The sequence below is a fragment of the Lepus europaeus genome, chromosome 11 (assembly GCF_033115175.1).
Source record: "Lepus europaeus isolate LE1 chromosome 11, mLepTim1.pri, whole genome shotgun sequence".
Lineage (NCBI taxonomy): Eukaryota > Metazoa > Chordata > Mammalia > Lagomorpha > Leporidae > Lepus > Lepus europaeus.
Window position 1 is genome coordinate 108722432 of NC_084837.1, and position 25348 is coordinate 108747779.

Here is a 25348-nt window from a genome sequence, read left to right on the forward strand (position 1 = left end):
GCTCTGCACATCTGGGAACCCCTCTTGTTTTTTCCTTTTTCCTATTTCTAATTTGAGAGAGAGAGAGAGAGAGAGAGAGAGAGAGAGAGATCTTCTATCTGCTGTTTTTTTTTCCCCCAAATGGCCACAACAGCCAGGTCTGGGCCAGGTTGAAGCCAGAAGCCAGGAACTCCATCTGGGTCCCCCACATGGGTGGCAGGGCCCACACAATTGGGCCACCTTTTGCTGCCTTCCCAGGTGCATTAGCAAGGAGCTCTATAGGAAGTGGAGCAACCGAGACTCGAACCAGTGCTCTGATAGGGGATATGCTGGCATGACATGTGGTGGTTTAACCTGCTGCACCACAATGTTTGCCTCCTGTGCTCTCTTCTAAGCTCAGTGGGAAGCTTCTAAATCCAAACATTTAAAACAGAGATGATTTGCACTACTTTGAGATAGAAGAGCACATCCATTAGCATGGGAAGTGACGTGCTCAGAGCCCCCATGCCTTGTCCCACCTCCACCCTCCTGGTGAGTCACAGACACAAATGTCCACGGTGGGCAGCAGGCATTGAGATGAGTGGCAGTAGCCCGGGGACTTGGGGCACTGTAATAGACAGCGACAGGGCCGGTGTATTCATGGTGATCATAGACTCTGGGTATTTTCTGTAATGTAATAGTCAATGCTGCACCCAGTGCATGCTGGGGAAGGCACGCCCAGCTTAGCAAGGGCAGCTGTGACTGCTCCATCCATGCAGCTGCCCAGGAAGGCACCGGGCCAGTGCTTCTAACCCTTCCTACTTTACCTACACATTCTACTTTTCCAGAGAAGCCGGGGATTCAGATTTTTATGGAGAGTCTGTTTTTAAATGATGGACACCAACTGGCATAAGCCAAAAACAACAACAACAAAACCTGCATCTGCTGCTGGACTCAGCTTGGGGATGCCACTGTGTGAAATCCAGTTGTAAAATTTAGACAGGGTATAAGTTGAGTTCACTTAGAGAAGGGTCAGTTTAGTGCACGGATTATCTGTGAAAATCAAGACAAGGCTCTGGTGCTATATCTCCCAGTAGCACCTGCTCTGAAACCACTTGGGACAGGAGGAGAGACGGGACCTTTGCCTCCAGGCTGCCAGAGTCCTGGCACAGTTCCCTCATTTGCAGGTAGCAGAACTGTCATGCTGTGGGGCCCTGGAAGGACCCAGGGATTTCACATCACTCCAGTGAGACACAGTAGGAACCAGACTCCCAGCAACCACCACGAATGAGTCACTCACCCATCTCAGACTGGTGCCTTGGCTAAAGATGCACCCCAATTTTCTCCTTCCTGTTATCTCAGTGATCTGCCCTCCATGGATGTCTTTCTAACATCTAAGCTAAGGATGGTTCAACCGCCAATGGCCATAGGGAGCCAAACACCTTCCAGTGCTAACCATCCCTGGGCCTGTCCCTGTGCTGCTGTCCCAGGGAAACAGGTGCTTACCAGCAGGCCGTTGGAGCCGTGGACGGTGACGCAGCGAGAGAAGGTGTGGTGGATGGACAGGTCTCTGATGTAGGTGGGCGGGTCGTAGCCTCCCTTTTCGTCCACGTCCCCAGCCAGGTGGAAGTGGACTGGGTACTGACCCACCAGCTGCTGCCCCATGTGTTTCAACTCCACGCCTTCCAGGTGAGCCGCCTTAAAACCCAGAGCAAACTGGGAGAGGAGAGACGAGAGTAAGAAGGGGCCCCCGAGGCACCTCCTGTTTCCTGGGGCCCGGGGTGCATGTCCCAAGAATGCAGAGGTGCCGTGGGGTAGGGGACCCCACCCGGGCACTCAGGAAATGAGAGGTGTTTTCTGCAGAGGGGCTGGGAAGCCCGACCCCCCTGACGCCGACCACGGAGACCAATTGGGCAGACCCCACATTAGAGAATGTCACAGGCAGTGGACGGCTTGGAGTGGGGATGCCCTCGCTGGGCTTACTCTAGCTGCCTCTCTGGCCTCCTAGGCCACAGAATGACACAGGAAGAGAGAGCCCTGTGCTAACTCGGGGAGGGGGCAGAAGCGTGACCCTGGAGGGCTGGGGAATCCGGGTTCAGTGGATCCTGTGGCATCGCCTGCCATCTGAGACCTTCTCCTGGTGGGAGGAAGGGGGTGCTGACGCTGGCAACTCCCCAGCCTGTGCTCGGGTGGTGAGTCTGAATGTGAGTGAGTGTGTGTATGTGAACATGTGTGTGTACATGAATATGTGTATGTGAATGTATATGTGTGAGTGTGCATATGCATGTGTTTGTGAATTTGAGTGTGTGTCTGTGAGTATGTGTGTGAGGGTATGTATGTGAACATGTGTGTGCATGAATGTATATGTGTGAGTGTGTGTATGAACGTGTTTGTGAATTTGAGTATCTGTGTGTATGTGTGTGAGTGCATGTATGCGAATTTGAGTGTGTCTGTGAATATGTGTGTACATATGTGAACATGTATGTGTACATGCATGTATATGTGTGTACTTGTGCGTGTAATTGAGTGTGTATGTGAATTTGAGTGTGTGTGAGTGTGTCAGTGTGTGAGAGTGTATGTATGTGTGGCAGCAACGCCACCCTCGCCCCTCCATCCACCCCTAGGAGTGACAGGAAATGGTGGTGACAATGACCAGGCAGCCTTTCATCAGTGGGGTCAAGGTTGACAGAAATCCTGTCTTGCAGGTTTGGCCAACACACCACAACCTCACGAGAGACGCAGGACCCCTGTTGCGGGTCCTGGAGGTCTCCCTCCCTTAGTCTTCTCTGCTGGATGCCATGAGTGCTATCCGTGAGCGGCAGAGAGCAGGTCCTGCAAACTCCGGGACGGCGTCCGGCCGCCAGCATCAGAGCCAATGATGCCACGAAGAACTTGCAGGTGTTGGCTATTTTCAAGGCCCAGGACAGGGCTCTGGGGATGAAAGGAGAGAGTACTCCTCTCCGTGCTTTCTGGTAGGAGACCAGAGCTCCAGGAAGCCCAGGTCACTTTCCTTCCCCGTGCCGTGAGAGCCCCCGGCTCAGGAGCCTCTACCACAAACTCACAGGTGAGGTTAGTGCAGCAACTCTAACCTATTCCCTCTCCTTCTTTCGTCTGCATTGTAATGGGCCCCTTGTCACTGTGACTTGCTGTGAGGAGCCGCTTCTTCCAGGAAGTGACCAGGATTTCAAGAAGGAAGGCAGGAGATGCAAGGTCAAGGTGGGTATGCCTGGTACCACGGGGCTGGGAGATGAGACGTGAGACGTCTCCAGCTCCCGGGAGGCGCTCTTCCCTGGACCCCTCCTCCTGCCCGCCCCCAGTCCTTTCCCTAGCAGGAGCCCCCTCCCCCACCGCGGGCTGGCACGTTGGGAAGTCTCATCCATGGCAGCTGTACCTTGATGTGGCCCCCAAAGGTGTCGAAGTCGAAGAAGTGGCAGATGTGCTTGCTGTAGGGGTAGCACTCATCCTCCATCTCTCCCTGCACCACGATGTTCCGGCTCAGGAGCCCCACCTCGGCACGCATGTCCACGCCGTCTACCTCCTCCCCGGTGTGCAGGTACTTGGGCTTCCCTGGAGCAGAGAGGGTGGAGGGTGAGCGAGGACAGGGACCAGAAGCTCACCCTGGGCTGCTGCAGGGCTTCCCCTCCATGACTGCCACTTCCTCCCACAGTGCCCTGAGCGCACGCTGGGCCCCGGGTCTCAGGGCTGACGTCCGGTGCCTGAATGTAGAGCCTGGATTCCCAGGCTCAGGTCTGAAGGCCACGGCAGAAATGCTAATCCCCCATCCCCTCTTCTGCTCCCTGGTACTGGATTCCCCTGAATCTCCCAGGGCAGCTACACGTCCCTACCTCCCCACAGTTAGCTGGAGCCAACAGGTATGGGCAGAATTCTAAGCGCCCTGCACTTGCTCTTCCCTGTGCCCTGGAGATGGCAGAGTGGCACAAGAAACCTGGTCTCTGATCACCCACAGAGCTTACGCCCTCTCCTGCCTGCCAGCCGGGCTTCCTAGGAAGAGAGAACTCTCTCCTCCTCCTCCTCCCCTCCCAGGCAGATTTACAGCCCCTGATTCTGCCTTCACCACAATCCCAGGTTCTTTTTCCAGAGTAAAGAGACCCAAGCCTGCTGAGGTCGCTGAGCCCGCTTGTAGACGAAGCACTGAGAGAGGGCAACGTTCTCCCACGTGGACTCCCAGCCACACACCCGCTACACCACGTGGCTTTCACTCTGACCTTGACTTGAGCCTCACTGCCCACAGGTGCAGGGTGAGGGTATAATTAACACCCACCCCAGGGAACTGGCCCTGCCCACCTCCACCCTGGCACATCCTGGGAGCCTGCAACTCAGCTAAGGGTGTGTACTGTCTTGGGAGATAGTGGTTCCTTTTCTTTCTTTCTTTTTTTAAAAGATTTATTTTATTTATTTAAAAGACAGAGTTACAGAGAGAGGTAGAGCAGAGAGAGAGAAAGAGAGAGGGAGAGAGAGGGAGAGGGAGGGAGAGACATAGATCTCTCATCCACTGGCTTACTCTTCAAATAGCTGCAATGGCCGGAACTGGGTAGATCCAAAACCAGGAGCCAGGAGCTTCTTCCAGGTCTCCCACATGGGTGCAGGGGCCCAAGGACTTGGGCCACCTTCTACTGCTTTCCCAGGCCATAGCGAGAGCTGGATCCAAAGAGGAGCAGCAGGGACTCGAACTGACGCCCATATGGGATGCCAGTGCTGCAAGCCGGGACTTTAACCCACTGTGCCACAGCACCAGCCCTGATAGTGGTTTCTTTGGAGCACTGTAGTTCAAGATACAAAACGGATGCCTGATGGTGTTGACTCACGGAGCTGGTATTGGTTTTCTGTTGCTACTGTAACAAATGACCACGACCTTCCTTGCTTAAAACCATGCAAAGCTATCATCTAGTCATGGAGACCAGAGCTTACAGTGAGTGCTAAGGGGCCAAACTCAAGGTGTCAGCAGGGCTGGGTCCTTGTGGAGAAGCTGTTCCTGGCGTATTTGGGGTGCTAGAAGCTGCCTGTTTGCTTTTGCTAGTGTCCCCATCTTCAATACAACAGCACCCTGCTCTGTTCTGCCAATACCTCGCGGGCTCCTCTCTGGCCCTCCCATGTCTTTGAGGAATGATGCTTTGAGTCCGCTGGGTCCACTCAGAAAACCCAGGCTGGCGTGCCCTCCCCAGAGCCATACTGCATCACACTGGAAAAGTCCCTTTAGCCACGTAAGGCCACCGTCACAGGCACTGAGGATGCGCTGTGGACAAGATTGGGGCCATTTTTCAGCCTACTGCAGGGTCCTTCTTAAAAACTAGTTTTCAGGGCCTGGCGTTATGGCTCAGCAGGTTGAGCTGCCACCTGTAACACCAGCATCCCATGTGAGCACTGGTTCGCATCCCAGGTGCTCCACTTCCGATCCAGCTCTCTGCTGATGGCCTGGGAAAGCAGCAGAAGTTGGCCCAAGTGCTTGGGCCCCTGCACCCATATGGGAAACCCAGATGGAGTTCCAAGCTCTTGGCTTCGGCCTGGCCCAGGCCTGGTCATTGTGGCCATTTGAGAGAGAGAACCGGTGGATGGAACCTCTCTTCCTCTCTCTCTGTGGCTCTGCCTTTCAAATAAGTAAATCTTTTAAAAAGTGGAGGTAATGAAGATGCCTATCTCCAAAGGTAGTTATGATCCCTAAATGAGTTCATCCATGGATGTGTTTCCAACAACGCCTGCATGTGGAAGGAGGCCAGTGTTGCAGAAATGATGTGTGTAGCTGGCCCTGGCACTGTCCCCAAATCCAGGCTGGGAGCCACTGGTGTCCGGCCTGCAGTGACAGGAGTTGGTGGATAGCAGGTTTGGCGGCTGTCCCATGAGGGTGTAGGAGTGACTTCCAGGTAGTGGGAGGGGCTGCGTTTATCGGATCCTGGTGAGGCAACGTGAGAGCGGCCGGGAATCATCAGTCTCATGGCCTCCGCCACTTCGCCCGCTCCTTATCAGGACCCTCGCTGAGCTCCGCAGTGGGCTGAGCAGCCGGTTTATCTGCCCTGCTATTCACAGGCTACTCCCAGCCGGCTCTCCTAGGGAGGCTGTGTGCCCCACGCCCTCTGCACATCCTATCCTGTCTGCAGAATTCTCCCAGCAGCCTCCACCCCTCCCTTCCTGCTGCAGGAAGGCCCACCAGGGAGAAGCAGGCGTGGCCAACTCAGATTTGTCCCAAATGGTCCAGAGCACCCTGGGTAGGCAGGGAGGAGGCCTGGGGAGCAGAAGGGCTCTGGGTGGTGGCCTCCATGGGGCTTCGAACATCAGCCTTGCCCTGAGGTTTCTTTGAAATAATTGATCATTAATTTGAGAGGGAGAGAGGGGGAGAGAGTGAGCTCCCACCCACTGGCCCACTCCCTAAATGCCCACAGTGGCCCCACCAGGAGCCCGGAACTCAATGCAGGTCTCCTTCACGGGTGGCAGGAACTTAAGCATCACCGTTGCCTCCGGGGTCTGTATTAGCAGGAAGCTGGAGTCAGAAGCCACAGCGGGGAATCGAACCCAGGTCCTGGAATGTGGGACAACGGGGGTCCAAATGAAGGCTGCTCTCCCTCCCCAACTAGGCAGACAGGGGGCTCATGGTCACCCTCCTGGATGGCCACAAATGCCGCCCCAGGACCACGGACCACCGGACAAGGAGCAGTGACATCAGCTCAGATGGTCAGCATCACCACTGTCGAGGGGTCGGGGATGGGAAGGGCATTTGCGCCCTGCCAGAGTGCCGTCCCGGGGGCACCCAGCAGGGAGCTGGTGCGGACCCAAGGGCCTCACAGCCTCCAGGCACTCACTCCTCTTCCCCTAACTGCAGATTTTGGAAGCTATCCTGCCCAGGGAAACGCTACAGACTTCTGCCCTGCAGTGACTTCTCCGTGCACACAAAATAAAACCATGGCCCTGCCCTCCGTCTGCAGCTGCACGCAGCTTCCACGCTCTCCACTCCTGCCGCTCTGGCTCTCTATGTAGCTGGAACGTTCCCTCTGTCCCCAGCCCAGGGTCCTCACCCACCACACGTCCCTTCCCCCTCACCCCCCCTCATTAGCTCCCATTCTCCCTGCAGCTCACATCTCTGCCATTAATTCCACTGGGGAAGGCTCCCAGACTGCTCTGCCTTGGCCAAATGCCTTTTCTCTGTGCCCCCAGGGCTCCCAGGCTCGGCTCTCCCAGCAGCTGTCAGGGTTGCAAGTTTATTTTCATTGGAGTGGTGCTTTGATGGCTGTCTCTTTTCCCTGCCGGACTGCAGGTTCCCTGAGGGCAGTGAACACATCTGTCTTGCTCACCGTGGCATCCACAAGCCTGGCGCATGGCCTGGCACATGATTTGTGTGCTTAATTGCTTGTTGCATACATGATGCAATGCTCCTGCCCTGCGGGTGTCTCCATGGAACAAGGGTGTGGCCTGTGAACGACCCCAGGGGTGGCTGAATAATTAGGATAGAAATAATTTGCTTCCCTCCCCTTACAAAACTTTCTCCTTGCGTGACCCAAGAGACCGGAATTGAGAAGCAATAAAATATACCAGCTTCAGCCACTGACCTATCATACCCTTCCTTCCTTCCCTTCTCTCGTGGCTAAACCATGGCACTCAATATTAATGATGAGATCATTAAGACCGAGCGCTTACTATGGGTCAGGTACTATTTGGAGCACCTCCCATACATAAGCTCCTCTGGCCCTCACAGCAATCCCACGAGGAGGTTGCGATCATTATCTCCATTCTACAGATGAGGGAGCTGCGGCAGAGAGAGTCTGCATCACTGTTTAAGGCCATAGAGCTAAGGTCTGGGGCTCCCAGAATTCGGACCCTAGATGTCCAGTTCCAGGGGTCTAGGCTTTTAATGCTCTTCGTGCTACGTCTGCCTCTACCCGGGACAACACAGAAGCAACAGGTGCATTTCCCGGAATACCATCACGGAACGTGACCAATCCATGTCCCTATCTCCTAGCCATGAGTCAGCCACAAAGAGCCATGCACGTGAGGTGCAGGGCTGCGGTCCACAGGGAAACCCCCGAGCAGCCAAATCCCTCAGGGGCTCTGCCCTGAGACAGGCTGCTCCTGCTCTGCCCTCCTGCCGCCTCCCTCTTTCTTCATGGGTTGCAATCTCAGAAAAGGCTGGCCGGCACCGTGGCTCAACAGGCTAATCCTCCACCTCGCGGCACCGGCACACCGAGTTCTGGTCCCGGTCGGGGCACCGGATTCTGTTCCGGTTGCCCTCTTCCAGGCCAGCTCTCTGCTGTGGCCCGGGAAGGCAGTGGAGGATGGCCCAAGTGCTTGGGCGCTGCACCTGCATGGGAGACCTGGAGAAGCACCTGGCTCCTGCCTTGGGATCAGCGCGGTGCGCTGGCCGCAGTGGCCATTGGAGGGTGAACCAATGGCAAGGGAGGACCTTTCTCTCTGTCTCTCTCTCTCTCACTGTCCACTCTACCTGTAAAAAATTAAAAAATAACAAAAAAAACCAAAAGGCTGCCTGGGAAGGTCCCTACCTCTCGCAGCCAAAGGACGGGCACCATGCCCCAGCCAGGTGCTCTGTCCCAGGAGTGACTTATGCACTTGACCCTGGGGACTAAGCATGGTTGTTAAAGGCAGTGACGCCCCAAGGACGCCACCTTCCCCCCCTCCATTAGTTCCTGCCCCTCGGGTCCCTGAAGCCACCTTGTTCTTGTCCCTTTGTGCCTTGTGTGGGTGTTCTGTTTCTACTTTACTTCTCTAAGCTGAGTAGCCTCCCAATAAGCCCCCTTTTCTTGCTTAAGGCAATCAAGTCAGGTTCTGCTGCTCACAACCAAAACACCCCGACTGACACACAACTCTGCCTGCTATGAATGGTGACCTGGATCACACCCGAGGTCTCCTTGTGCCTCTAACAATCGGTGATTCCAGGAACTTCACGTTACATTCTGTAGTGCAGCCAAGTCCAGTTTTAGGGGAAGTAAAAGGGGAAACCCAAAAGCTACTGGGAGAAGAGATTAGAACTTTGTGGTAGATGCCACTTTTTTTTTTTTTTTTTTTTTTGACAGGCAGAGTGGATAGTGAGAGAGAGAGAGAGAGAGAGAGAGAGAAAGGTCTTCCTTTTTGCTGTTGGTTTACCCTCCAATGGCCGCTGCGGCTGGCGCATCTCGCTGATCCGAAGCCGGGAGCCAGGTGCTTCTCCTGGTCTCCCATGGGGTGCAGGGCCCAAGCACTTGGGCCATCCTCCACTGCCTTCCCGGGCCACAGCAGAGAGCTGGCCTGGAAGAGGGGCAACCGGAACAGAATCCGGTGCCCCGACCGGGACCAGAACTCGGTGTGCCGGCGCCGCAAGGCAGGGGATTAGCCTGTTAAGCCACGGCGCCGGCCAGATGCCACTTTTTCTAATCTTCACTCCATCCTCCTAAGTCACCACCATATCTTCTTCCATCTGCTGGTTCACTGCCCTAATGACCTAATGACCACAGTGGCCCAGACGGGGCCAGGCCAAAGCCAGGAGCCTGGAGCTCCATCGGGGTCTCCCAAGTACTTGGGCCATCTTTCGCTGTCTTCCCAGGGTGGGCGTTAGCAGGGAGCCCCGCACCGGAAGCGGAGCAGCCACGTATGATCTGGTACTTTGACGTGGGATGCCGGCACTGCAGGTGGCTTAGGCCACTTTGCCACCTCGCAGCTCCCTCCCTGTCAGTGTTGGTGGGAGAAATAGTCTTCCCTATCTGTGTTGGGCATGGCCACGTGCTGATGGACTGTGGTTGTGAAGAGAGCCCTTGTGTTTCTTCTCAGCCCCCGGGGGCTTCCACATGAGAAGAACATGTCCCAGGAAGACTGAACCACACAGAGCCAACCCGAGCTCCGTTCTCGTCCTGGAGCCAGCTCAGTCTCCAGAAGCTACAGCCCAGACAACCCACAGAGCATGAGTGAGAAACAAACGCCTGCCTGGGGTTGGAAGCTTGCTTTCTGCTACACGGCAAGAGGACAGCCCGAGCTGAGTGATACAGAGGAGCTGTGATTTCTTTCTTTTCTTTTTTGACAGGCAGAGTGGACAGTGAGAGAGAGAGACAGAGAGAAAGGTCTTCCTTTGCCGTTGGTTCACCCTCCAATGGCCGCCGCGGCCGGCGCACCGCGCTGATCCGAAGGCAGGAGCCAGGTGCTTCTCCTGGTCTCCCATGGGGTGCAGAGCCCAAGGACTTGGGCCATCCTCCACTGCACTCCCTGGCCCCAGCAGAGAGCTGGCCTGGAAGAGGAACAACCAGGACAGAACCAGCGCCCCGACCGGGACTAGAACCTGGGGTTCCAGTGCCGCAGGCGGAGGATTAGCCTAGTGAGCCGCGGCGCCGGCTTGGGCTTGTGATTTCAGTTTGCTTCGAGCCTAGCAGTTCCCAGACTGAGCCCATCTAGAGAGACGAGGCTCCCACCTGCCACTTTGACCTGGGTGGAGGTGCACGTTCTGCACGGTAGCACCTGGAACTCTTCGGCTTGGTACATGGAGTAATCGGTGCTGGCGACCACCAGGGTGTCCCCGGGCTTCCACGACTCTGCACTGTCCGCCAAGTTCAGGATGGTGCTGTTCACGTTGGTGTCGATGATGACGGTCAGCTTGGGCCTCACTGGAACGCAGAACGGGAAGAGCTGAGACCCAGCCCTATGCTCTTGGCAAACTCTTGGCTGCCTACCCCCGCCCCGCCCCGCCCTTCCCTCCCCTTCCCTGAGTAAGTAAATGCCGGGCTTGCCTATCCAAACCCCAAATCACCAGGCTTGCTGCACGCCAGGCCTTGTCCAGGTTTTTGAAGTCAATAAAATCCCCACCAGAAAAGAGCCATTCATTAGCTCTGGGCTGGGGAATTTTCCACTTGCTTCTTAGCTGGCCTTCCACGTGGCTGCCTCACCCCACCCACCCCGCTCAAGACGTAAAACGCCTATCGCTCCTGTCCACTATCATTTAGCAAGCCCTTCCTGACCACAGAGCGCCCAGCCCTAATGACTGCCTTCTGGCACTGGCCAAGCGCCTCCGCCAACAACCCTGCCACTGCCCCCTCTTGCAACACGCACCCTGGGAGCTGGGTTTGAAATAACAGCGTCCACAGAGAAGAGGAGCTGCCCGTCCCCGCGGGAGAGGGCAGCCCTGTCCATCCGCACCCCGCGTCTCTGGGACCCAGCCCTTCCCTTTCCTGAAGGGCTCCCAGGCAGGGTGGGGCTCTCCCTCTGTCCTGTATCACCCAAGAGCCTGGCGGCAGCTGACCCGGCCACAGCACCTCGCAGTGCCGGGCTGCCAGCTCCAGGGATGGTGTCTCGGCTGCGTTTGGGTCCCTGTCCCGGAGCTGCTCACCAGGCTTCCCGCACAGGAATCGCACACGGTAGCCCTGGCAGGCCCGGCCCCGGTCGTAGCAAGCGAACCTATAATCCTGGCCTTTCTTGTACACCACCTCGGGGCTGAGGCTCACCCCATCCATCGTCATGGCCTGGGAAAGGCACAGAAATGACAGGGCACAGTCAGTGTTTCTGTCAAGAAGGAAGGCGATGATTAATGCTCGGGACATACACTTAAAGTCTAAAATTGTCCCTGGGTGATTGTCCCAACCATCGGCCCCAGCAGTTGCGTGGCATGAGGTCTTCGGTAATGGACACATGCCTTGTCCGGGGCCCTAGGGCACTCTGTATGCTGACCGCTGAGCACTGTTCACCCCTGGGTGAGCACTGCAGGGGGCACCAGGACCCGGATGGGCTTGGTGTCGCCACTGCAGCCCCCAGCTCCAGCACTGGGAGAGGTGGTGGCTGACGTTTGTATGTTGATGACCCCCTATGTTCCATCCATGGCTGCCCAGACCTGGTTCTACATCACATAAGGGAGTCCTTAATTATTTTCTTAATTTAAATTAAAAATTTTTTGAGGCTGGCACTGTGTCATAGTGGGTAAAGCCGCCACCTGCAGTGCCGGTATACTATATGGATGCCAGTTCGAGTCCCAGCTGCTCCACTTCCGATTCAACTCCCTACTATGGCTTGGGAAAGCAGTGGAAGATGGTCCAAGTCCTTGGGCCCCTGTACTTGCATGGGAGACCCAGAAGAAGCTCCTGGCTCCTGGTTTTGGATGGGTGCAGCTCCAGCCATTGTGGCCATCTGGGGAGTGAACCAGTGGATGGAAGACCTCTCTCTCTCTCTCTCTCTCTCTCTGCCTCTGCCTCTCTGTAACTCTGCCTTTCCCATAAATAAATAAAATTTTTAAAAATTTTAAATTTTTTAAAACAAATTTTTAAAAGATTTATTTATTAGAAAGGCAGAGAGAGAGAGAGAGGGAGAGAGAGAGGATGCTTCCTCCTACTGGTTCACTCCCCCATTGCTCACAACTGCCCACAGGCTGGACTGGAGCTGCAGGCAGGAGCCAGGAATGCAACACAGGTCTCCCAGGTGGGTGCAGGAACCCAATCCTCCCAGGGTCAACAGCAGCAGGAAGCCGGAGTCAGGAGGAGCCGCAGCCAGGAACCCAACCCAGAGAGTCTGGCTGGTGCCTTTGCAGCTCAGCCAAACGCCTGCCCCAGCGCCCCGCCTCCTTGGAGTCAGCCATCCCACCGTGGGTCGGGTGTGGCCAGGGTGCTGGAACGTCTGATACCCACCAGCGGCCAGGAAGTGAGAGCTTAGTTCTTACGTTTCCAGGTGGGGGCCGCTCACAAAGGTCGTGGAAAACAGAATTAAAAGGTAAACTGATTTTGGTGCAAAAATGCTTAGGACCCACACAAGCCTCTTCGCAATCGGCATTTTCCACCAACTTTTGGAAACACCCTCTTGGGATCTCATTCCACCTTCACCACGCAACCATCGGGGCGGAATTAGTTTTACAAATAAGGAAATGGACACAGACAGACCCGGTCGCTTTGTGTCCAGGGTCACAAACCCGGCACGTGGCCGAGGCGAAGTCTGAAGCCAGAATTAGGTCGTGACAAAGCCAGGCTTCGAAGCCCCTTCCACTCCTGCTCTCAGGTCCTCTGTCCCTGTCCCCAGGCCAGAGTCCACCGAGGGGGTTTCAGCCAGTGGGGGCTGCTGGGCAAGCAGCTCCCAGGCCACGTGGAAAACACAGGGAGCCAGCTCGGAGGAGGGGCCCCCTGGAGCTGGGGTGTGTCCGCCCAAGACGGTGACTGTCATTCAGAGCCATGCAATTGAGTGCTGCAGCTGCTGTCGTCTTTGGCGCAGAGACCAAAGGGACCAGGGCTGGGAAACAGCAAAAGAAAGAAGAGCCAAGCTTAAAAAAATAAATAAATAAAGGAGGCGACGCTCTCGGAAACCTTGCGTTGAACTCCGCAGGCCCTGTCTCTGGCTTGGAAGGAGAGGTGCGTGGACCTGCACGGTTAAACGGCATCTCTTTCCTGCAAGTGACACTCACCCCAGGGTCTGGGGCCGTCTCCCTGGCAGCCAAGGGAGCATTTGCAAACTGGCTCTCAGAGGAAAACGAGAAGGCCTGTGGCAGTGCGGCCAGATCAGACCCAAGCTCAAGGTCGTTTCAATGTCAAGCCCAGCTCCTGGGTTCCCTGAAGCAGGAGATCCCCTAGCAGTGAGGACCCTGCCAGCTGCATGTTTCTCCAGGTGCAGCGACCAAACATGGTTTTAAGGGAGCATCCGCCTAGCTCTGCTGCCTTTTCTTTTCAAAATTTATTTGGCAGCGGGGTGGGAGGGAAGGAGAGGAGTAGGGGAGAAAAGGGGGACAACTCTCACCCACTGATTCACTCCCCAAATACCCATAATGGCTTGGGTTGTGTCTGGCCAAAGCCAGGAACCTGGAACTCAAAGCAGCTCTTGAGACCATGCAGGTGGCCAGAATCCCACCTGTTCAGCCGTCACCTGCTGCCTCCCAGGGTGCACATTAGCCGGAAGCTGGAATAGGGGGCAGGACCAGGACTCCAACCCAGGCACTGGCATGTGGAATGCAGGAGTCCCACTCAGCACCTTAACCTCTGGGCCTCACACCTGCCTCCCTTTTTTTAACCTGACAAATGACCTCAGCTTTGGTTAACAAGGGTAGAAGGAGATCCAACCATCGCTCAGTGAAAAGGCTCTTAACTCTCAGCAGACACCATGGTATTGCTCCTCAAGAGAGGGATTCATAATGATAAGATGATTAATATGATCACAATCAATAAATCAAAGTGAATCCACTCACTAGGGTTCGGCCATTTACGCGTCGTTGCATTAAATCCACTAAGTGCTCCTGGGAGGGAACCACTCTTCTCCCCTCTGTTGCACTAAGTGAAGTGGCTCTGCTGCTGTCTCTGTCCAGGACTGTGCATGGGGCCCCCAGGGTACAGAACTGGAGGTGCACCGAGAGCAAGGGCGGCCTTTAGTTTTGTACCGGGAGCGCCGTATTGGCACACAGGGCAAAGCTCGCAAGTTGGGGAGCTGTGAAGTCTCTTCCCAACCACTGTGTCCGCTGCCATGGGAACACCAGGATCGGCTGACAACCCCTAGGACGTGATGGCCACTAGGTCCAGCTGGCCTCAGGGGTGGCTGGATTTTTTTTTTTAAGATTTATTTATTGGGAAGGCAGAGTGATAGAGAGAGAGAAGGGAGAGATCTGTTACCTACTCATTCACTCTTCAAATGACCACAACAGCCAGGGCTGGGCCAGCCTGAAGCCTGGAGCCAGGAACTCCATCCTGGTCTCCCACCTGGGTGGGCAGGGACCTAAGCACTTGGGCCATCCGCTGCCGCCTCCCAGGTGCATTAGCAGGGAGCTGGATTGGAAATGAAGCAGCCGGGACTCAGATGTGAGATGCCGGCATTGCAAGCGGTGGTCTAACCTGCTGGGCCACAAAACCAGCCCTGGGGCAGATGTCCAGAGGGTGGCAAGGACATGGAAACAGTGGGGTGCGGCTTTGTGTTTGCTTTCATTTCCCAGCAGGACCACAAGCCATCAGAAAAGGTGTCCTCGGAGCCAAGTTGCTCCCTGGCTCTTCCGGTGCTGCCTGCTCTGATCCTGTCTCGGTAGCAGACGCCCTTGGCATTGCTCCCTCATAGCACATGACTGGGTCAGCGCAGAGCAGCTGGGCCGGGAACGGGGGAGAGGTGCAGCCGTGAAGCCCAGGGGCAAGCCAGGATCTCCCCACAAACGTGGGACATTTGGGGCCACTTCCACCCCTCCTGTGAGTGATGTAAGCAGGCTCCTTACAAAGAGGAAACCCCGCCTCTCACCACCTGCAGGCACAGGTCAAGACTGGCTGTGCTTTTCTGGCCTTGGAAATCTGCAGGAGCCACACCAGCACTCTGAACTTTTCTGTGTCTATAGGGGTGCTCTCCGGTGGGCTGTGGGCCACACCACCCACTGGAGATCAGTGGCAAGGGGAGGGGTGGCAGGGCTCCCCCAGTTCCTCTGCCCTTGGAATCAGGCAACTGCTCCCCTTCTAGGTAAGACCTTCCATGGGCCTTGGTTTTGCCAAGATGCTGCTCTGGGATGGAGGCTTCAGCACCAAGGAGACGCTCCACAGTTCATCCCAGGAAGGCTGGCCCAGGTGGCAGAGCAGGGGGGCAAATCCGTGGCTGGGTCTGTGGTTCTACTCCAGACTTCCAGCACTTGATGATCTGAACTCAGAGAATTTGTTGTCATGGATACTGTTCTTGTTGGGAGGACACTGGGCGCTGCAGCGACCGGGGCACCCCCGTGGAGGGTCCTGGCTCCCGGAGCTCTCAGCCTGGGCTTAACTGTGCTTTGGGACACTCAGGGACGGGCCTGGGCCATGGTGGGAGCAGAGCAAATGGGCGACTGGGAGACGCTGGAGGAAAGCTGTGTTCCTGGCACCGAGTGGTCTGAGGCCAGACAGTTGGCACAGCCAACACCCGGGGAGGCATTTGTAGGCCATGTAAGCATTCCTTGTGGATTTCCAGAAACATGTGGAGCAGAGAGGCTGGTAAAGCACTCGCTGGACTCCCTGTGGTCAAGGACACGGGAGAGAGAAGATTTATGTCCATGTCCAATTAAAGCTGGAATGCTTGAGGTTCCGAGAGAATGAAAATTAAATCTGGGAAGTATGCGCTTTGGGGGAGTCCGTGCTTTGTGATTCTGTTGGACCCAAGACGAGTCTGCAACTTAATCTGGGTAAATCCGGTTCAGTGACCCTGGAGCCCCGGTGGGGTGGAGAGCCCGAGATAGACCATGAGCGAGTGTGCCCCTGCCTTTGCTAACTGCAGCCCAAGCGCCCTTCCCCTGGACACCGAACAACACAGGAAGCACGGTGCACGCTGTGCCCAGGAGACCGTGGAGGCGCAGGGGCACAGTCAGGTGACCGGGGGCCCAAGGTGAGGTCCTCTGGGAGAGGTACAGATGTCCATCACCACGGTTGTCTCCCAGCATCCCTGGGGGACCGGACTCCCACCCCTAACCCCACAGACACTGAAATCCTGGAAGGCCTGAGTCTCTCAGATAAAATGATGTAGACTCCACACAGGAGCCACACACTTGAAATCCTCTCTATTTAGAGCACCTAACACAGTGTAGATGCTGTGGAAAGAGCTGGTACAGTCCATGGCTTAGGGAATTATGATAAGGAAAATGTCTGCGTTCAAGATAAGATACAAATCTTTTCTTAAACTTTTTTGATTCAACATCGGCTGAATCCGTGACTGTGGAATCTGTGTTTATGGAGGGCCAATTATATTTTTATTATCTGAAAATGGGTAAAATGGGCTAGTATACTCCTTTTCCAGTGACTTCTAATTTAGATCATCAAGTAGTTAAGAGGCTTGCTTTGGCGTGAGACTGGGATTAGGGAAATAAACTCTGCTAACTTCGCCTAGGTCTCCTTTCTCTCCCACGATCCATGGAGCCTGGGATCCCACAGCCAAGCTGCTGAGCTGTGAGGTCTGGGAGTTTACTCCACACTGGATGGAGCCAACCTAGAAGGTCAAGGTCTCTGGGTAGAACTAACCCTAGGGGAAGATTGTACCCCAAGCATTCTTGAAAGCTGTGTCTACTGAGCTCAGTGGCGAGCAAGGCCACTGGCATGTCCCACACCCGGGCTGGGCTCAGCCTGCACCCCAGACCATCCTCACTGCATCCCGGGTGCTCAAGGTCCCAAAGGCACCAGGCGGGGTACTCCCTGCCACAGCTGAAGACGCGAGGGGAAGGGCAGCAGCAGCAGGACCGAGCAGGGAATCAGCCCTGGGCTTCAGCAGATCTTCCACTTCCTTCTCTGTCTCTGTGCTGGGACTGGCCTTCCCCAGCCCTGCCTCGCAGGAGGCCAGGAGGGTCACCCAACCCAAGGGACAAGAAGGTCTGTGGTCCCCAGAGGCTTCTCCAAAGCAGAGCGGGGTGGAGGGTACCTGGATATCAATGGGGCGGTTGCAGATCTTCCCTGGGTGAGCCGCCCGGAGGTCGGAAATCTTCTCCCCGCCTTTGGTCTGGGACACTTTATCGTGGTCAAACCATTCTGTCCACTCCGCATCTAGGCAGAAAGCAAAGAGCAGAAGTGGCCCCTGGAGGCAAGACACACGCAGTGTGGGCCCGGGCACCCGCGGCACTGTGGGAATTGAGAATTCTCTGTCCACAGTTGCACCCGGCTGGGATCTGGGTGGTACATAGACCATCTCCCAGCCTTCGCACCGACTTTCCTATTTATAAAAAGCCCTGTGCATTCGAAACACAAAACAGCTAAACACAAAGGCGAGGAATAAAATCCATTCCCCAAGGGCTGCCCCAGGCTGGCTGCTCTCTACAGCCCCAGGTGTGTCCCCTGGCCTTCCGTCTTGCTGTGGGCCTCACCTTGAACCCACTCGCTGGACGAAGACACGTTGAAATACTCGCCGTGCTCTGTCTTGAATAGTTTGGACACCCGGGCAGCTGCGGATCCTCGGTGCCCTGCCAGAGAGAGCGGATGCTGAGCCCCTGGTGAGCCCCCTGATTCCAAGGCAGAGAGAGTCCCCCTGCACACATGGGTCTTCAAGAGCTTCTTTAAAAAACATGTTAGGGTCTGGTGCAGTGGCATAGCAGGGTTAAGCTGCAGCCTGCAGTGCCGGTATCCCATATGGGCACTGGTTCGATTCCCGGCTGCCCCACTTCTGATCCAGCTCCCTGCTAATGTGCCTGGAAAAGCAGTGGAGGATGGACCAAGTGCTTGGGCACCTGCATCCCTGTGGGGGACCTGGATGGAGTTCCAGGCCTGGCCCTGTACCAACCATTGTGGCCATTTAGGGTGTGAACCAGCAGACGGAAGAACTCTCTCTCTCTCTCTCTCTCTCTCTCTCTCTTTCTCTCCTTCTCTATAACTCTGACTCTCAAATAATAAATAAATCTTAAAAAAATAACCCATTTTAAACATCAGGTCATTCTTTTTGTTCCGCTGTCTATTCTTTAAAGGGCAGTTGCAGCATTATCATAAATCCAGATTTGGGAACCCTATCCTTTCTCGTGATTTTTTTTTTTTAGATTTATTTTTCTTTATTTGAAAGAGTTACAGAGAAAGAGAGGGAGAGACACACAGACAGAGGTCTTCCATCCTCTGGTTCACTCCCCAAATGGCCATAGCAGCCAGGACTGGCCAGACTGAAGCCAGGAGCTTCTTCCGGGTCTTCCACATGGCTACAGGGCCCCAAGCACTCGGGCCATCTTCCACTGCTTTCCCAGACCACCAGCAGGGAGCTGGATTGGAAGTGGAGCAGCCGGGACCTGAACCAGCACCATCCCCCTCCTTTCCTTGTGGTTTGAATCCTTGCCTGAGATCCGAAGCAGAAGCGCCTCCCACATCCATCTTGGGCAGAGGAGGCTCATTCAAAGTGTTTTCTTTTCCCTAAAGACTTCTTTCTTTATTTATTTGGAAGACAGAGTGACATAGAGAGAGAGGTAGACAGAGAGATCTTTCTTCTGCCGGTTCACTCTCTTTGGCTTCAACAGCAAGAGCTAGTCTGGGCTGAAACCAAGAACCAGGAACTCCATCCTGGGTTGCTATGTGGGGTGGCAGGGGCTGGAAGCACTTGCACCATCATCTGCTGCCTTCCCAGGTGCATTTGCAGGGAGCTGGATCAGAAGTGGAGCAGCCTGGACTCAAATCATTGCTCCAATACGGGCTGCTGGTGCCTGCCCCTGGAAACTGACTTTTTAGCCCAAACTATTCCTCCCCATTCTTTTCTATGCCACGCCTATGTTTTGTATTAAGTCATTATTTTTTTAAAAAAAAAACTTTTACTTATTTATTTGAGAGGCAGAGAGACAGACAGAAAAACAAACTCTCATCCACTGGTTTAGTCCCTAGAGGACTGGGCCCGGTGGGAGTCAAGAGCCTTGCCCTCAGTCCAGGTCTCCCCCATGGGTAGCAGGGATCCAAGGACTGGAGCCACCATCTGCTGGCTCCCAGAGGAAGCTGGAGTCAGGAGCCCGATCTGGATATAGAACCCAGGCCCTCTGACACAGGACACGCACATCTTCACTGCTGGATTAAGCCAATGAAGATGTCTGTCTTTGGAAAAGCAAACATCATTGCAAGTTATTGGCCTTTGATTGGCATTGACCTTTGGCAAGCTCACATAACACGGACAGTCAGGTCACTCAACTAGCTGTTGGCAGAGGGCATCCAAGCTCCGGGGGAGGTAGGCACTTCCAAAAGACCCCGAGTCTCTTGGTGAGCGAGACCCGGGGGAGGAATGGAGTCAGGCCCGCCCCAGCTGTGAGTTACCGTGATATTCAATATGGTCTTCCACGGAAGAAGTGGGATTTCCTTTCACGGTGAGAAAGCTCCAAGGGTGTCTGGAAAAAAAAAAAACAACAAAGCAACCATGCAGAGCAAAGCTCTTTGCACGTCTGAGCCTGCGCTGGGGATAGAGTTGGATCAGAGGGTTCCCTGGCGGGGCTTCCGCTCTGCAGGAGAGCAGAGCCAGTCCTTGCAAGCACTCGCCTGCACTTCCTCCCCGCCTGGCTCGCCTGCTGCTCGCTTCTTGTGAGCTTCTCCATCTCCATGCTGTAGCTGACCCAGGTCGAAGCACAAGTGCACAATCAAGCCCGCAAGTGAGAGCCCCTTAGGAAAGTGTGTTCTCCCGGTCGGGTCGGCTCCCCGAGACGTGGGCTTGAGAAACGGGCCAGAGGCTCATGGGGCTGCCGACAGACAGAGCCACCTGCCTGGGCTGTGGCAAGGCATGAGAAATCCCAGCTGCCTGGTGGGTGGGCACGGAGAGAGAGCGGGAGGGAGAGCTGAGGTTTTGCAGAGAGCTCCACCCTTCCTGACTCCAAGGAAGTGGGCAGTGCTTTGGGGCAGCAGGGTCTTCTGAGCCATCTTTGGCTTCCCCGCCATGCCTAAGGCAGGGGTAGGTTCAGGACACACCACCCCAAAATAGCGCCCCCTGGACACTTTCAGCTGAAGGAATTTGAGCAATGACAGGATGCACTCTCTGATCGCCCCGATCCTTCTTCCCAGAAGCAAGCCACACGCCTTTCAGGTGGGAGGTACCCTCCTTGTGCCCAGAAGAAAGGAATTTGTACACTATCCTCTTGTTAACGAGCATTTCTGTTACCGGGGCTCCAGCCAAGAACTTAGAAGGGGAGAAGGAAGGCATTTTCTCCTCGCCTATGACTTTTCTCTTACCATGAGCCATGACTTTTGGGGCTGATTTTGTTTTTGCTCTCTTGTTTAGGAAAGTAACTCATTATTGATGGGTAGGTGGTTTTTTTTTACATTTTTTAGACAATATTTCGTGGGGTGACGGATACGCAATAGTCAAAGGCTTCACGCTCTGCTAAATACAGAGTTCAGCAAATATAAAAGTGGGACGACCAGAGTCTGGCGAGGCCGTAGGCAAGAGCTCTGCACAGCTTTCAGTGAGAAGATGCTCAACTCCACTCGGACAGACGGCAAATTTTAAAACGGCCGCCACAGCATCGAAACCGCAGTAATGCATCATTCCTATCAACCTGGACAAAGTTTGATGAAACAGAACTTGCAGCGAAACTGGTAACCACGGGCATTTCTTAACTTGAGACTGGGGCTTCAGCTACGTCCATCATTTGCTGCTCAAAAGCCTGCTGGCTCCCCACTGCCCTCTGGATAAAAAAGCAAGCTCCTTCCTGCACAGCCAAGGCCTTCCTGTGTCCCCTCCCGGCCTCGTCTCTCTCGACAGCCAGGCATTCGTCCCTGGGCCTAGAACCGGCTGTGGGGCACCTGCGTGGCCTTGTTCTCACCTGCAAGTCTGCACTGAGCCCTACTCGCCTGCTCTCTTGCTCTCCCTTCCGTCTTCCTGTTAACCTCTGCCTTCCCCTGAGAGTTCAGTAGATCCGGTCCACAGCCCGGGACCGTGTCCTGCACGGGTAAACAGACGGAAGGGGCCATGTCTCAGTCCTGCTGATTTCAGTGAAGGCGTCTCTGTGCCAACCAGGGCAGAAATGTAATTCCTGACTGCCTACCTCTGCTACCCACGTGAAACATAGCAGGTGCTGTTCCTCCTGGGGCTCGTTTGGAAGGAGAGAATTGCTGTCACGTATGGAGTGACAGGATGACGAATATTCTGTATCTCCTATGAGGTTTTATCCTCCTGATAGGTCACTCCTAAGATAACCCATTTCACAGATGCAGAAACTATGCACTGGCCTGCACTTTCACCTCCTCGGAGGTGTGGCCCAGACTCAAATCCAGGCCAACAGGTGCCAGATCTTAAGCCAGGCCCCTTCCAGTTCTAGCTCTCATTCATTCATAAAGTGGCCTCTGGGTTTATGTCACAATGGCGTGGAAGCCCGTTCAGTGTTGGCTAACAATGGAAGCCTGCAGTGCCAAGATATCACTGCTGTCATCTTTGGCTGCTTGCATTTCCTGCTTGCGTTTCCCTTCCAGGAGGAGCAGCCCCTGGGCTGTCCAGCATGCACTCTGGAACCCGGAGCAGCCTTCGCTTGCACAGGGAATCTGTCCAGCTGGTACAACTGCTGTGCTCTGAGCCAACGCGAGGCTCTGGCCCGCCCTGGCCCTTGCCCTAGCTCTCAGGAGCTGAGGGGAGGGGCTGCTCAGTGTACAGGCAGCCGCGGGGCAAGCAGCCTTGATTTGCCATGGAGTTGAGATCTGACTCAGCCTGCCACAAGGTGTGGTTCCTGTAAAAGAAGCAGCTTCCTGTTGGGGCTGCAACACCAATGGGAGGCATGAGGCCGGCACAACACACGCTGGACCATAACCCAAGGGTCCCTTCTCCTTGAGCATTTGGGTAGAGACTCAATCTTTAAAAGAGCACAATCTTTAAAAAAAAAACCCATCTGTCAAACCCCAAGACCTGATATGAATTCTTTGCTACAGACAGGAGAGTGAACATGGAGGCAGGGCTCTTACTCATCTTATAGATGCTCATTAATACTTGGACAGTGGTTGACTGACTGACCTTTTGTGTTTTAGGAGTAAGCTATGCTTGTACTTAAAAAGGCAGGATCCCTTTAAGAACAAGCCCCAGATATGGGTGGGTGCAGGTACATGTGATGGGCGGTACCTGAATCCCAGGTGCAAGAAGTGTTTGCTTCCCAGTTTGGTCATCGCCTTCCGGGCCATGTCGTCCAGGTTTCGGGAACCCTCGTCATTCACCGCCACCGAGAGGATCCTGCCGTCGGGCACCGCGTTCAAGTACTGAACCAGGCGCTCGCTCTCTTTCTTGGATCTGTAGGTGTCGAACCTAGACAGGCCAGGGAGAGGGGGGACTTGAGGATTCTCAAGACAGAGCAGTCCAAGCACGCGTCCGTGCCGTGCCGGCCAGCGGTGCCACCAAGGCTTAGACTTGAAAGAACAAATCACTTGCCTTATCTCGCACACCACACCCATGACACCCAAGAAGAAAGGTTCTGTGGACAAAATCTCAAAGAATTTTAAGGTGCAGGGTGCCGAGCGGGTCACCCACGTGGGGCCTTCTCGTGTTCGCCTTTCATCTTGGAGGCTGTGGGTTGCGCCCAGCACCAGAGCCTGACTTTGGGAGAGAGTTCAGATACCCAGAGCGGCAGGGAATTTGATCTCCGGTCCAGACTGAAAGCACTCGCCCCCAGATTCCTGGAAGTCAACAGAGACTATCCTGACTCAAGGCTCTGGCCCCTGCAGCAGCCTGTAGGATCATTACAGGGGCTGGTGCTGTGGCGCAGCAGGTTAAAGCCCTGGCCTGAAGTAGAGGCATCCCATATGGGCACCGGTTCTAGTCCCGGCTGCTCCTCTTCCCATCCAGCTCTCTGCTGTGGCCTGGGAGAGCAGTAGAAGATGGCCCAAGTCCTTGGGCCCCTGCACCTGTGTGGGAAACCTGGAAGAAGCTCCTGGATTTGGATCGGTGCAGCTCCAGCCGTTGTGGCCATCTGGGGAGTGCCCCAGTGGATGGAAGACCTCTCTCTCTGTAACTTGTAATTCTCTTTCAAATAAATGAAATAAATATTTTGAAAAAGAAACATTACGATGTCACCTCTGATTTCATAGCAGCAGGCACATAACCCCTGGCCTTTGGAAGCCTTGTTGCCTTCCTGTTGTGTTCCTGTTGATCCTTTTAAGAAATCAGAATTGCGGTACAGGGTGTGAAGCCTCTGTTTGCAATGCTAGGGTCCCACATCAGAGCACTAGTTCCAGTCCTGGCTGCTCTGCTTCTGATCCAGCTCCCTGCTAATGTGCCTGGGAAGGCAGCAGATGATAGGCCAAGTGCTTGGGCCCCTGCACCCATGTGGGAGACCCAGATGGAATTCCTGGCCTTAGCTTTGGCCTGGCCCAGCCCTGGCTGTTGCAGCCATTTGGGAAGTGAACCCAAGGATGGAAGATGGAAGATCTCTCTCTCTCTCACTCTCTCTCAACACCAACCCACACCCACTGCTTTGCCTTTTAAATAAATAAATAAATCTTTAAAAAGACCACTTATCATATACCCTCTTGAATTTAAATGACAGGATAAAAATCAAAATGGACAAGGACATCCCAACATCATCCATGTAAAATACTAGGAATCACGCCCTTTTTCCCTCACTGGTCAGAACGGACAAAGGAAAGATACATTTGTCACGATCCCGACTCTCATGTAAGTACAAAGACGTTGTGCAATTACAGTGGAAATTGCAAAAGAATTTGCCTTGCAACTTAACAAGCCAAACAATTCTAAGATGAATCCAGAAAAATAAGCCAGCATGAATGGCCAAGGAGATTTTGACCAAGACAAGGAAAACAAGGGTGGTACCAGTGGCGGCTGAATGGGTTCTGCTGAGGCCCCCAGCTGCTTTTTCGCTGTTTGCATAACTTGGTCCAACCCCCCATGGTCCTCCCAGGGACTGCCGGCTGCAAGCCTGGCCCTTCTCAGCTCCGGGGGACCACGGCACACCCCACTCCTGTGCTCGCTCATTGGTCGCCACCTCTCTCGGCCTCATCAAATGCTGATGCCTCTCCCAGGGGCCCCCTGCCCTCCCACCAGACAGCTGACCTTCTCAGGTGGCTTTAGCCCGTGTTCACGCTCGTGCGTGTGTGTTCGTAGCTGTCTTCATACACATCCAGCTGGCAGGCTCTGGTTTTGTTTTAAGTTGGTTCCCCTCTGGCTTTTTCTCCTTTCTTTTTCTTTTTACAAAGTTTTATTTGTTGATTTGGGAGGGAAGAGGACGAGACAGAGATAGAAATAGACAGATACACAGAGAGAGTGCTTCCAATCCCTGGTTCATTTTCCAGATGCCTGCAAAGGCTAGGATTGGGCTGCAGCTGGGGCTGAAGCTAGGAGTCAGGAGCAGGGAATGTCATCCTGGTCTCCCACATGGGTGGCAGAGACACCCACTTGAGCCATCCCCCCTGCCTGCGTTAGCCAGGAGCTGGAGTCAGCAGCCAGAGGTGACAGTCAAACCCAAGTACTCCTGCAAGGGAGGTGAGCACCCCCCACCCCAGGCTGGACGCTTGCTCCCAGGGGTTGGATTCTTGAGGTCTCCAGCACCTGCTTTTAGCAGAGGAGATCTGGCCCCCAGGCATTCTGCCTCCATCAGCTCTCCAGACAACACCTCCAGTTCAAGAAGGATCAGACTTCATGTGGGACAGCTGCAAGGCACGGTGCTGCCGCCACGCAAGAGGCGGCACCAGGAGACTGTCTCCTCCCTCACTCCGTGTCAATCATGCTCATCCCAGCTTCAGCCACGCCCATAGCAGGCTTCACCTGTGGGCTTGGGCTTGCCCAGTGCCAGGCCAAGGCAGATGGCTGTCACCAGGGAACCCAAGAGGGCAATGCAGTAGTAGCTCCAACCCACACCAACCTGTGACTCAGCAAATTCCATGCTGCTGAGCCACAGCGCTTCGTAACAGAACCCATTTCACAGGTGTTTAAATTTCTTATGAGAGAGAGAATGAGAATGGCTTGGCCGGGCCAAAGCTGGGAGCTGGAAACTCATCACAGGTCTCCCTCATGGGTGCCAGGGACCCCAGGACTTGAGTTGTCCTCACTGCTCCCAGGCATCAGTGGGAAGCTGGAGTCAGGAGCTGGAGCTGGT

General features: G+C 54.8%; 1 protein-coding gene across 1 annotated transcript in view; it reads right to left on the minus strand.

The window, feature by feature from the left end:
* Positions 1 to 25348, minus strand: part of CEMIP (cell migration inducing hyaluronidase 1) — a 148819-nt gene that overhangs the window by 33212 nt on the left and 90259 nt on the right. The window contains exons 6-13 of the mRNA XM_062206342.1: positions 22366 to 22545; positions 19587 to 19657; positions 17681 to 17776; positions 17242 to 17363; positions 11267 to 11399; positions 10356 to 10547; positions 3350 to 3525; positions 1465 to 1674 (exon numbers count right to left, since the gene is read on the minus strand). Coding sequence (XP_062062326.1) covers positions 1465 to 1674; positions 3350 to 3525; positions 10356 to 10547; positions 11267 to 11399; positions 17242 to 17363; positions 17681 to 17776; positions 19587 to 19657; positions 22366 to 22545 — 1180 coding nt within the window. The remainder of the gene's footprint in view (positions 1 to 1464; positions 1675 to 3349; positions 3526 to 10355; positions 10548 to 11266; positions 11400 to 17241; positions 17364 to 17680; positions 17777 to 19586; positions 19658 to 22365; positions 22546 to 25348) is intronic.